This window comes from Carlito syrichta, unplaced genomic scaffold, assembly GCF_000164805.1.
Source record: "Carlito syrichta isolate Samal-C Ts95f unplaced genomic scaffold, Tarsius_syrichta-2.0.1 Scaffold288381, whole genome shotgun sequence".
In the NCBI taxonomy this organism is placed as follows: domain Eukaryota; kingdom Metazoa; phylum Chordata; class Mammalia; order Primates; family Tarsiidae; genus Carlito; species Carlito syrichta.
Genome location: NW_007232477.1, coordinates 128,737 through 142,434, shown reverse-complemented (window position 1 = coordinate 142,434; position 13,698 = coordinate 128,737). Strand labels below are relative to the sequence as shown.

The window sequence follows — 13,698 nt, the reverse complement described above, 5'->3', positions numbered from 1 at the left end:
CAAAAAAAAAAAAAAAAAAAAAAAAAAGCTGTGTTTCTAAAAACAACAGGATAAAAATGACCAGGCAAAAAGCTTATTTCAAGACATTTCCAGCACTGACATGTAATTCACACTGCAACCATAATTGCAAAGTAAAGTTATAACAGAGGTGGCAAAAATATCACTATATTTTGCTATGCTTAAGAGGAAAACACTATAACAGTAAGAGTACTAATTTTAAGGTACATTTTGATCTCTGGAAGGAACATAAGAAGCCAGAAACAATGGTTACCTCCCAGGGCAAGGAACTAATGTGGGCCAAGGATTGAGGGACTCATACTTTTTTCTCTTTTATAAATGCCCTTTTGAATTTTATAAATTGTACACCATGTGTATATATGAACTATTAAAAAATTTTTTTTAATAAAAATAGGCTGGCTTAGCCTGTAATCCCAGCACTTTGGGAGGCCGAGGCAAGTGGACTGCCTGAGCCTGTGGGTACGAGACCAGCTGGACAACTTGGTGAGACCTCGTCTCTACAATAAATCAAAAAATTGCCAGTCGTAGTAGCGCATGCCTATAATGCCGGCTACTTGGAAGGCTGAGACAGAAGGATCGTCAGAGCCCAGCAGGTCGACGCTGGGGTGGCCGTGTGCCACCGCACTCCAGCCTGAGCAACAGAGTAAGACTCCAACTCACAAAAATAAAAAATAAAAAATTTTATTTTTAATATACAATTGTCTAAATAATAACCTTCACTTTCTTTTTTTACCTTCTTGAAATTCCATGTCTTGTATTTCTAAGTAACATTGGAGATTAAGTATCTTTTGGCAAGACCATTGAAGTTATACATAATTTAAAGATAATTTTAAGCATCAGTAGAGGAGAAAATAAATACTGACTCCAGCTGAAATAATATGCCCTTTTCCTATTTCTATTATAACTTCTGCAAATGTATACCATAACCTAAAAGTAATAATGTCTGTTTCAGGCAGCATATTCATAAGGTTTCCTACAGTGCAGAATCCAAATACAAATGTCTCTCATTAAAAAATAATGATAATTGGCTGGGTTCAGTGGCTCAGCTTGTTATTCCAGCACTTTGGGAGGCCAAAGTGAGTGGATTGCCTGAGCCCGCAGGTTCGAGACCAGCCTGGGCAACTTGGTGGGACCTCGTCTCTACAATAAAAAAATAAAAAATAATAATAACAATACAGTTGGTCCTCCATATTCCTGGGTTCCATATCAGTGTAATCAACCAACTGTACATCAAAAATATTCCCCCACAAAGTGTGTCTGTACTTAACATGTACACTTTTTCTTGCCATAATTTCTTTAACATCACAATATAACAACTATTTACACCACAATTAAACTGCATTTGGTAGTATAAGTAATCTAGAGACAATTCAAAGTATATAGGAGAATGTGCATAGGCTATATGCAAATACTATGCAATTTTATATCAGGGTCTTGAGCATCCTAGGATTTTGGAACTTGCAGGGAGTTGTGAAACCAATTTCTCAGGGACACTGAGGGACAACCATACAGACAAAAGTAGAGCACAACACCAAAGCAAACCAAGGAAAAAAATTGTGGAAAAAAATTCTAACATCAATACAACTACATTTCCTCAGCTTCCTATATCTACCTAGCACCTTCTTATAGATACAAAGAAAAGTTTCGGGCTGGACACGGTGGCTCATGCCTATAATGCCAGCACTTTGGGAGGCCAAGGTGAGAGGACTGCCTGAGCCCATGAGTTCCAGACCAGCACAGGCAACTTGGCGAGACCTTGCCTCTACAATAAATCAAAACATTAGCCAGGAGTGGTGGTGTGCCTGTAGTTCCAGCTACTTGGAAGGCTGAGGCAGAAGGACTGCCTGAATCCAGCAGGTCAAGGTTGCAGTGGCCATCAGCGTGCCACTGTATTCCAGCCTGGGCGACAAAGTGAGACTCCAACTCAAAATAATAAATAAATAAATGTTTTGCTGGGCTTGGTGGCTCAGCCTGTAATCCCGCGCTTTGGGAGGCTGAGGTGAGTGGATTACCTGAGCCCGCGGGTTCGAGACCCGCCTGGGCAACTTAGCGAGACCTCATCTCACAATAAATCAAAAATTAGCCAGGTGTGGTAGTGCACGCCTGTAGTTCCAGCTACTTGGAAGGCTGAGGAGGAAGGATCGCCGGAGCCCAGCAGGTCAAGGCCGCAGCGGCCTGGAGTGGCCACTGCACTCTAGTCTGGGCGACAGAGTGAGACTCCAACTCAAAAAAAAAAAAAGTAAATAAATAAATAAACGTTTCAATCAGTTTCTCTGAGGAGTGCTTAGTCTTCCATCAATTGTCAAAAGAGTATACTAAAATCGCATTCAAAATGAATAATACCGGCCAGGCACAGTGGGTCACATCTGTAATCTCCACAATTTGGAGGGTCTAGGCACGAGTATCACTTGAGACCAGCCTGGACAACAATGTGAGAACCCCATCTCTACAAAAAAATATAAATAAATAAATAAATAAAATGAACAATACAATCTTAAACTACACTGCTTGTTCTTAGAAAGGACTATTTATGAATACAAGTTTAAAAACAAGTAGAGACTTTGTTTCTGGAGATTTTTTTCCTCACTAGTGGCTTACTGCCATCTACTTCAGCTGCTGAAAAGTAAGTAAATCTCTACATAGTTCGAAAACACAGGCCAGGGCCAGGTGTGGTGGCTCACACCAGTAATCCCAGCACTTTGGGAGGCTGCGGCCAGAGGACTGCCCAAGCCCAGGAGTTCAGGACCAACCTGGATAACACAGTGGGACCTCATCTCTACAAGAAACAAAAAAATTAGCCAGGCATGGTGGCACGCATCTGTAGTCCCAGCTACTTGGAAGGTTGAGGCAAAAGAATCACTTGAGCCCAGCAGGTTAAGGCTGTGATAGCCACGATTGTGCCACTGCACTCCAGCCTGGGCAACAGAATGAGACTCCAACTCAAAAAAAGAAAAGAAAAGAAAACACAGGCCAGGCAGAACAGCTCACATCTTTACTTCCAGCATTTTGGAGGGCCAAGGCGAAAAGACTGCTTGAAGCCAAGGAATCCAAGCCTGGGCCACATAGCAAGACCCCAACTCTACAAAATAAAAATTCCAAAAATTAGTCAGGCACAGTGACTGTTGTCCTCACAACTTGGGAAACTGACACTTGGATCACTTGAGCCCAGGAGTTGAAGGTTGCAGTGAGCCAAGATCACACCACTGCACTCCAGTCTGGGTAACAGAGCAAGAGCTTGACTCTAAAAATAAAAGAGAAAAGAAAAAGCTTAACTTAAAGAATCACTTAGTTTAGTGTTCCTCTGTAGTGCAGCCTGAAAAAAAAATAACACCAAGTCAATGACAGTAATGAGTTGTCTTCTAACAATCCAATTGCAAATTAAGCTAGGAGAGCTGATGACTTCCATGGAGGTGCACAGGCTAAGTGTAGGGGTTTACCTGTGCAGTTGCAACTCAGGTGGGGAGCCACAAATACCACAACTAGAGCCAAAGAGACATAGGCCCCTCGCAGAGGGTATGCAGATTGCCAGGAAAAAGTCTAAGGAGATCACAGGGAAGGTGAGAGGAAGAGGGAGAAAAAAAATCAAAGTAATAAAAGGGAGGCAGCAGAAGTGGTTCCTCTGGAGCCCAGGAGTGCAAGCTGCAGTGAGCTATCATGGCACCAATGCACTCCAGTCTTGGCAACAGAGCGAGACCTTGTCTCTAAAAAAAAAAGCGGTTCCTTTTTTTGGATGGGGGCTTTAATGAAGATTCAAGACTACTGACCTGCAATGACCTCATGGGTAGTTGAAACATCTCTATGACTAGATAACCACTGAACATCTGTTTCCATTTCAGCCTTCGTAAGTCACAAATGGTGTTTTTGTTTTTCAGTCTGGGTCACTCTGCCGCCTAGGCTGGAGTGCCCTGGCATAATCACGACAATCACAGCTCACAACAACCTCGACCTCCTGAGTTCAGGCCATCCTTCCACCTCAGCATGCCAAACAGCTGGGACTATTTGGCATGCTGCGCCACCATGCCTGACTAATTTTTTTACTTTTGGTAGATATGAGGTTTTGCTATGCTGCCCAGGCTGGTCTTAAACTCCTGGGCTCAAGCAAACTGCCTGCCTCGGCCTCCCAAAGTGCTGGCATTACAGGTGTGAGCTACCGCACCCAGCACAAGTAGTCTTCAAAAGCTGTGTTCCAATAGTTCTATTTTATTGATAAGTTTGATAAAAGTCTATGTTTGCAATATGTGACATTAATATATATTATACATATATATATATATAGCATGTGTGTGTGTGTATGTGTGATATATCAAGGGGGACAAAAAATGTATATACATTTTAAGAGATGTTATCTATGTATTACTTTTCAAAGTTGAATTAAATTACAGTAGCAATGTATAGTATGATGTTCGCCCAACTGTGCTTCCACCATTTTCTTTGACTGTCCTGCCTGTCACATGGTGACGCTACCATTCATTTAATTAACGCTATCTTTTGAGCAAACATCATACTTAAAATGTGTATACATTTTCGTGTGTGTGTGTGTGTGTGTGTGTGTGTGTGTGTGTGTGTCTATACATATACATATGCAGGTTTTTGTCCAAGGTTCCTGGTTTATAACTCCCATAACCCTTGTTAAAATGCTGGGGCACTTTAGGCCTCAAAAAACAGAAACTCTCTCTCTTTGACCTTCTCCTGCCCTCCTTTTACCAGCTCCTTTTCTCCCCAAGGCAGGCCTTAGAAACTAAAAATATACTCTGATCTTCTCCCACCTTTCTGTCTTGGAGCTAGCCTAAAGAAATTCTCTGACCCAACTTTGGTTGTGAACCACAGACCCTCATTTCAGAAGGGGACTTGCCCTTTCCTACTTGGAGGAAGGAATGCAGCACAAAAAAGCCAAGAAGAATCTCAACAGACAGGCCTTGCTGGTTTTTCCCACTCAGAATATTAGTATTAGATCATAACTCCTTTTGTCTAATCACACTTCTGCACGGTTGCCCATACTCTGATCAGGCCTATCCAATGAAGTCTCCATAAAAGGCTCAAGAGGATGGGGTTTCAAGAGCTTCCAGGTAGCTGAACATGTAGAGGCTTACAGGAAAGTGAAGAACTCATCCATGTGCCAGGAGGGTGGTGCACCCCAACTCTAGGGGCAGAAGCTCCTTTGTTCCAGACCTTTCCAGAACTTGTTATTTGTATCCTTTAAAATATCTTTTGTAAGAAACCAGTAAATGTGTTTCCCTGAGTTGCAAGCAAATTAATTAATTTGAATTAAGTTGAATTTGAATTTGAATTAATTTAATTAAGTTGAATCAAATTACAGTAGCAATGTATAGTATGATGTTTGCACACAAAGATGGGGTCATGGAAATCCCAACTTGAAGCCAGTCAATTAGAAGTTCCAGAGGCCCAAACTTGTAACTGGTAGGAAGAAGGGGAGACAATCTTACTTATTTATTTATTTATTTATTTATTTTTTGAGTTGGAGTCTCACTCTGTCGCCCAGACTGGAGTGCAGTGGCCGCTCCCAGCCACCGCAGCCTCAACCTGCTGGGCTCCAGCGATCCTTCCACCTCAGCCTTCTGAGTAGCTGGAATTACAGGAACGCGCTACCACGCCTGGCTGATTTTTTGATTTATTGTAGAGATGAGGTCTCGCCAAGTTGCCCAGGCAGGTCTCGAACCCGCAGGCTCAGGAAATCCACTCACCTCAGCCTCCCAAAGCACGGGATTACAGGCTGAGCCACCAAGCCTGGCTGGGAGACAATCTTACAAAACAGGGCCCTCAACCTGTGGGACCTGATGCTATCTCCAGGTAGTTTGTGTTGGAATTGAATGGAAGGCACCATCTGGTATCTGCTGCAGAACTGATTGATTGCTTGATGTATGGGGAGAACTGTCCAAAAATTTGGTAACAGAAGTCTTCTGTGTTAATTGTTGTGGTGTGAGAGCAAAGGAAAAACAGTAAGTGTGTTTTTTCCACTCACACAACATTAAAAAGATGTATTATGTTGCCAATTTTTTCCTTTGGATGTTTCAGAATTTATTTAGACAGTAACTTTTCTTTTACTTAAAACTATGCTATTAGTTAATAATAAAAATTAGGTATAAGAATAATTTTTGTTTGCACTACATTGGGGGCCCTCAAGGTCAATATGTACTAATTATAACAATGACTCTAACACATTTATCTAAATGAATACTATACTTAAAAGTAATCTTAAAAGTAAAAAATAGGCTGGCCACGGTGGCTCATGCCTATAATCCCAGCACTTTGGGAGGCCGAGGTAAGAGGATTGCCTGAGCCCACAGGTTTGAGACCAGCCTGGGCAACTTGGCGAGACCTCATCTCTACAATAAATTAAAAAAAAAAAATAGCCGGGCATGGTGGTGTGTGCCTGTAGTTCCAGTTACTTGGAAGGTTGAGGTGGAAGGATCGCCTGAGCCCAGTAGGTCGAGGCTGTGGTGGCCATAAGCATGCCACTGCCTCTGTCTTACTCTGGGCGACAGAGTGAGACTCCAACTCAAAAACAAAACAAAACAAAAAAACAGCAAAAAATATATTTATTCCCAAGAAGATGTCAATATCCCAAACTTTCACAACTACTCTTTAGAGAACAAATATGTAGGAGTTCAAGACTAGCCTGGGAAACATGGAAAGACCTCTTAGCCTGGGACAACAGAGTGAGACTGACTTGAAGGAAGGAAGGAAGGAAGGAAGGAAGGAAGGAAGGAAGGAAGGAAGGAAGGAAGGAAGGAAGATGTAGTTTATGAGTTATGGAAAGGAAGAATCAACACCATTATTCTACAATTGCCAAAAATATATACAAAACAACAATAATAATAAATTAACTCTCAAAGATAGAAGACCATGCTTTCCCTAAAACTCTCTTCTCCGTCAGTCCCAGTGTTGCCCCAAAGTGGTTCTTATCTCTGATTTCTGGTTCCCTGTTGCTCTTCCTCCTAAAACCTGCTCTAGCAATTCCCCAAGACTGCCAATGGCTCTTTTCTCTCCTTTATTCAAGCTTCAATTACCAGATTCTGTGCCGACAGCCCTATACTTTCCAGGGACATCATCTCCAGATGAACACATCCAGCCATTAAGAACTTAAAGGGCCGAGTGAGGTGGCTCATGCCTTGCAATCCCAGTACTTTGGAAGGCAGAGGTGGGAAGATTGCCTGAGCTCAGGGGTTTGAGACCAGCCTGGGCAACTTGGCGAGACCTCATATCTACAACACATCATACACACACACAAATTAGCCAGGTGTGGACATGCATGCCTACGGTTCCAGCTATTTGGAAGGCTGAGGTAGAAGAATCACCTGAACCCAGCAGGTCAAGACTGAGGTGGCTGTGAGTGGGCTACTGCACTCCAGCCTGTACAACAGAGTAGGGCTCCAACTAAAAAAAAAAAACCTAAAGAAAAAAAAAATCCATGTTCAAAACTAAATGTATCATTTCTTCTCTAAACAGCTCCTCGTAACTTTTCCACTTCTATTAAAAACCATGGCCAGGTGCAGTGGCTCACATCTGTAATCCCAGCACTTTGGGAGGCTTGAGTTTACTTGAACTCAGGAGTTTGAGACCAGCCTAGGCAACATGGCAAGACCTTGTCTCTACAAGAAATCAAAAAATTAGCCAGGCGAGATGGTACACGCCTATAGTCCCAGCTACTTGGAAGGGGTGAATGGATCGCCTAAGCCCAGCAGATGGAAGTCGCAGTAGCCGTGATAGTACCACTGCACTTGAGCCTGGGCAAAAGAGTAAGACTTTAACTAAAAAAAAAAAAAAAAAAAAAAAAAAAAAGAAGACATTTCTGTCCTTTCCTATCCTCCTGACAACCAATCATATGTCAAAGCCTATAATTTGACTAAGCATTCTATTCTTCACTGTCTTTAGCCCCTATTAACTTTCATCTGGGGTACTGCAATGGTTTGCAATATCTTATCTGCCCAATTCACTCCACCCAGTACACCTGCTATTTCCCAAGTAACTTTTCCAAGTGCAATTCTGATCATGGTTCACCACCCCATAAAAAACTTGGAGGCAATCAAAGCCTTCCATGCATCAACCCTAATCTATTTCTACAGCTTTATCACCAGCAATAACTCTCTCTCATGCACACACAGGAACATACACATGCATAGTCCACACTCCAATCAAAATAAGTTACAGAGAAGGGACCATAAATGTCCGATTAATTCCTGCCTCTTTCAGCAGTTCACAGTGTTTCCTAGAGCTAACAGCAGTCCATAAATATCCATTAAACAAATGAATTAATAGAATAGGCTTAGTCCCTCCCCCAGTCTTACATAGTTACATCCTAGTTTCCTTCTGAGTTCATTTTATTCTATTTTATTTTTTTAGTTGGCGTCTCACTCTGTCACCAAGGCTGGAGTTCAGTGGCACAACTCACAGTCACCCCAGCGATGACCTGCTGGGCTCCAGTGATCCTTCCTCCTCAGCCTTCTAAACAGCCAGAACTACAGACGCGTGCTACTACGCCCGGCTAATTTTTTATTTACTGTAGAGATGAGGTCTCACCAAGTTGCCCAGGCTGGTTTCGAACCCATGGGCTAGGCAATCCACTCACACTGGCTTCCCAAAGTGCTGGGATTACAGGCTGAGCCACCGAGCCCGGCCCTGAGTTCATTTTAAAGAAGGTTTTTTTCATGACACAATCCCACCAGTAAGAAGTAATCGCTTCTTCCTTTAAAAATCTCATGGCCCCATATCGTGTCACACTCAGCATCTTCTATCCAGGGATTTTCTTATCTCTATCATCAGACTTTACGTTTTTTAAGGACAGAGTAATTGTCTAAGTGATGTAATCTAGAGATAGAGAGATAGAGATAGAGAGAGAGAAAGAGAGAGAGAGAGAGACAGTGTGCGTGAGTGCAAGCACCTTGTCTACTTGTCACTTAGTCTCTTAACTTGTCTACCAAAATTTAAATTCACTGAAGGCAAAGATTCACATTTGTTTATCTTTCCCCCATCTTTCACTACCATATCCATTACATATTTAGTGAACATATCCATTCTCTAAGTCAAAAACTATGAAGATAATTCAAAAACACAAGTAACAAAAATATTTTAGAATACCCACATAGCTTTCCAAAGTGATACATTTTAACCATCATTTTCGATATATAACTTTTAGTCTGCTGTTCAACAAATCAATTATATGATATTTCCTACAAGGAGATATTAACTTTTAAAAGCCTAAAAATAAGCCAGGCTCAGTGGCTCAGCCTGTAATCCCGCACTTTGGGAGGCGGAGGTGAGTGGATTGCCTAAGCCCGCAGGTTCGAGACCTGCCTGGGCAACCTGGTGAGACCTCATCTCTACAATAAAAATTAAAAAAAATTAGCCAGGCGTGGTAGCGCGTGCCTGTAGTTCCAACTACTTGGAAGACTGAGGCGGAAGGATCGCCAGAGCCCAGCAGGTCGAGGTTGCAGTGGCTGGAAGCGGTCTGAACTCCAGTCTGGGCAACAGAGTGAGACTACAACTCAAAAAATAAATAAATAAATAAAAATAAAAGCCTAAAAATACTAACCTTTTTATTAAATTAGCATGGTATCTTACACAGCAGACATACAAAAAGATAATATGTAAGGGAATGAATCAATCAACAAATTAAGACAATTAAGTCAAAAATTCAACTCCTATTCAATGGAACATAGAACTTCAGAAACACTAAAAAGGAGAGACCTAAAGAAAAATTTTTAAATATTTTCAATGCCTCAAATACTGGCAAGATGAACAGACTGAATCAATCCCAAAGTCTCTTACATAGACAAGGGAGAGACAAATTACAATTACACTGGGCATGGTGGCTCACGCCTATAATCCCAGCACTTTAGGATGTGAGAGGATTGCTTGAACCCACAGGTTTGAGACCAGCCTGGGCAACATGGCAAGACCTCATCTCCACAATAAATAAATAAAAATTACCTGGGCATGGCCATGAACATGCCACTGCACTCCAGCCTGGGAGTCAGAGTGAGACTCCAACTCAAAAAATAAATAAATGAATGAATAACTAAATAAGACAATTAGAACATAAAGTAGGGAATATAAAGGGACCTATATGGTGACCACTTCTCTTAAAGTGGTAAAGTATTTACTCTAGTAGATTATGAAAAGTCAGCTATGAAAATTGTAACTTCTAGAGTAACCACTAAAAAACCTACATAAGCCAGGGATGGTGGCTCATGCCTATAATCCCAGTACTTTGGGAGACGGAAGTGAGAGGACTGCCTGGGCCCAGGGGTTTGAGACCAGGACTGGGCAACTTGGCGAGACCTTGTCTCTACAACAAATCAAAAAATTAGCTGGGTCTGGTGGTGCATGCCTGTAGTTCCAGCTACTTGGAAGGCTGAGGTGGAAGGATCGCCGGAGCCCAGCAGGTCAAGGCTGAAGTGGTCATGAGTGTGCCACTACATTCCAGCCTGGGTGACAGAGTGAGATTCTGACTTCAAAAAAAAAAAAAAACAACCTACATAAAGAAATATAGTAAAAAATCAATATTAAAATGGAATACTAGCCAGGCTCGGTGGCTCAGCCTGTAATCCCGCGCCTTTGGGAGGCTGAGGTGAGTAGACTACCTGAGCCCACGGGTTCGAGACCCGCCTGGGCAGTGAGACCTCATCTCTACAATAAATCAAAAAAATTAGCCGGGCGTGGTAGCGCATGCCTGTAATTCCCGGCTACTTGGAAGGCTGAGGTGGAAGGATCGCCGGAGCCCAGCAGGTCAAGGCTGAAGTGGTCATGAGTGTGCCACTACATTCCAGCCTGGGTGACAGAGTGAGATTCTGACTTCAAAAAAAAAAAAAAACAACCTACATAAAGAAATATAGTAAAAAATCAATATTAAAATGGAATACTAGCCAGGCTCGGTGGCTCAGCCTGTAATCCCGCGCCTTTGGGAGGCTGAGGTGAGTAGACTACCTGAGCCCACGGGTTCGAGACCCGCCTGGGCAGTGAGACCTCATCTCTACAATAAATCAAAAAAATTAGCCGGGCGTGGTAGCGCATGCCTGTAATTCCCGGCTACTTGGAAGGCTGAGGTGGAAGGATCGCCGGAGCCCAGCAGGTCAAGGCTGAAGTGGTCATGAGTGTGCCACTACATTCCAGCCTGGGTGACAGAGTGAGATTCTGACTTCAAAAAAAAAAAAAAACAACCTACATAAAGAAATATAGTAAAAAATCAATATTAAAATGGAATACTAGCCAGGCTCGGTGGCTCAGCCTGTAATCCCGCGCCTTTGGGAGGCTGAGGTGAGTAGACTACCTGAGCCCACGGGTTCGAGACCCGCCTGGGCAGTGAGACCTCATCTCTACAATAAATCAAAAAAATTAGCCGGGCGTGGTAGCGCATGCCTGTAATTCCCGGCTACTTGGAAGGCTGAGGTGGAAGGATCGCCGGAGCCCAGCAGGTCAAGGCTGAAGTGGTCATGAGTGTGCCACTACATTCCAGCCTGGGTGACAGAGTGAGATTCTGACTTCAAAAAAAAAAAAAAACAACCTACATAAAGAAATATAGTAAAAAATCAATATTAAAATGGAATACTAGCCAGGCTCGGTGGCTCAGCCTGTAATCCCGCGCCTTTGGGAGGCTGAGGTGAGTAGACTACCTGAGCCCACGGGTTCGAGACCCGCCTGGGCAGTGAGACCTCATCTCTACAATAAATCAAAAAAATTAGCCGGGCGTGGTAGCGCATGCCTGTAATTCCCGGCTACTTGGAAGGCTGAGGCAGAAGGATCGCCGGAGCCCAGCAGGTTGAGGCTGCAGTGGCCGGGAGCGGCCACTGCACTCCAGCCTGGGTGACAGAGTGAGACTCCAACTCAAAAAAAAAAAAAAAATGGAATACTAAAATATATTCAAATAATCCAAAAGAAGGAAAAGAGAAAAACAGAAAACAAACAGAAAGTAAATAATAAAATGCTAGCTCTAAATCTAAACACACCAGGAATTACATTAAATGTAAATGGCCTAAACACACCAATTAAAAGTCAGAGTTTGCCAGAATGGATAAAAAATAAAATTAAAAAACCCAAGACCCAGCAATATGCTATTAACATTTATAAGAAACCCACTCTAAATAAAATGGTATAGGTAGTTTAAAAGTAAAATACAGCTCTATTCATAATTCCCACAACTGGAAATTGTACAAATCTTCAAGGTGAATGGATACATTATGGTACATCCATACAATGGAATTTTAAAAAATTATTGGTATACACAACAAGATGGATGAATCTCTAAGGTATTATGCTGAAGTCAGTTTCAAACAGTTACATACTCTATGACCCATCATATGGCAATTAGGAACTGGCAAAACCACAGCAATTAGAATAGATCAGTGGTTGTCAGCATTTGGGGGTGGAGCAGCATGAGGGAGCTTTTTGGGATGAAACTAAGGAGGCCCTGGTTGTGGTAGTAGTTACACGAATCAATACGTGTGTCAAAACTCACAGAACTGTACACCAAAAAAAGTACATTTTATTGTATGTTAATTAAAAAGCAAAAATTAAGCGGACAGTTTCCCTCTCCACCCTTCCAGACTATGATTCTATGAATGAGAAAAAGAGAGAAGGGCAAAGACAAGAGGGTAGTGCTAAGTCCTACTGACATAAAAGCCACTACTCACAAGAACCTTCTGATTACTGCACAAAATACACAAAGCAAAGCCAATCTTTAGAAATTCCTTCCCAGAAGGGGCCAAGAAAAACCAAACATTCAGCTCCAAAATGTGTATATTTAAAAACGCCCCTGAATGGTTCTTCTTGTCTGTTTCTATATTTCATACTTTCAAGAAGCTGCCAATTTCTCCTGGCTGAGTGCCACTTTTTCTGCTTGGGGTTACTCCATTTACAAGCATCCCTTTATTTCTACCTTATACTCTCAGTGATGGGGTCTCTTGCCGTCACTCTAAGGGTTCTGCAAAAGCAGCTGCTTCTGCAGGGGGCCAGAAAGATCACTGCTCCTCACCCGGAACTAAGGTCCCTGGAGGGACAAAGCACACACCCTCTAGACTAGTTCCAGACCCGAAGGCTCTGGGCGGGGAGGTCCTCACAAATCAGCAAGTGTCCCTCACCGCCCAAGTTTTTCAAAAGAGGAGGGCGCTGGAGGCCGCGCTGCCGGGCAGTTCTCCGTTCTCTGAGCGGAGCGGCCTGGCGCCTCGGGGCGAGGAAGGGCGCTTTAGGGGGCCGTGGGCTGCAGGGGGCCCAGCCCGGTTACCTAGTGCAAGCCCCCCTCCCCTCCTGGAGTAAGAGGGAAACTCTGGGAAGGTTGCCCAAGGGCTTTCCCCACGCCCTCCCAGAGCCCAAAACTTTCGGGGCCCCTCCCCCCGTACCAACAGGGAAACACACTCGCCCCTTCCAGACCCCACCGCAGCCGCGCCCCGCCCCTCCCTGGGACCCCCGCGGGGTCCAACACACCCACCCGAGGGCACAGCCCGGAGGCGAGGGGGCCGCAGGAAACTCCAAATCCCGGCCTCCGCCCGCTCCGCCCAAGCAGGCCTCCCGGCCGCACGCCGGCCCGCCCCTCCCCGCGGTCCCCGCGCGCCGGGTCCCGCGGCCACCCGGGGGGAGCGCGGAGCGCGCCGGGGACGGCCGGGACGGGGGGCGCCCACCTTGAGCTGGGACTTGGAGACCTTGCCGCTGTGGTCCAGGTCCAGCGCG

General features: G+C 43.8%; 1 protein-coding gene across 1 annotated transcript in view; it reads right to left on the bottom strand.

The window, feature by feature from the left end:
* Positions 1–13,697, bottom strand: part of SWAP70 (SWAP switching B-cell complex subunit 70) — a gene marked incomplete at its 5' end in the record, with an annotated part of 102,406 nt that extends 88,709 nt beyond the window's left edge. Inside the window, one exon of the mRNA XM_008053708.1 lies at positions 13,650–13,697. Coding sequence (XP_008051899.1) covers positions 13,650–13,697 — 48 coding nt within the window. The remainder of the gene's footprint in view (positions 1–13,649) is intronic.
* Position 13,698: the final 1 nt, after the last annotated feature.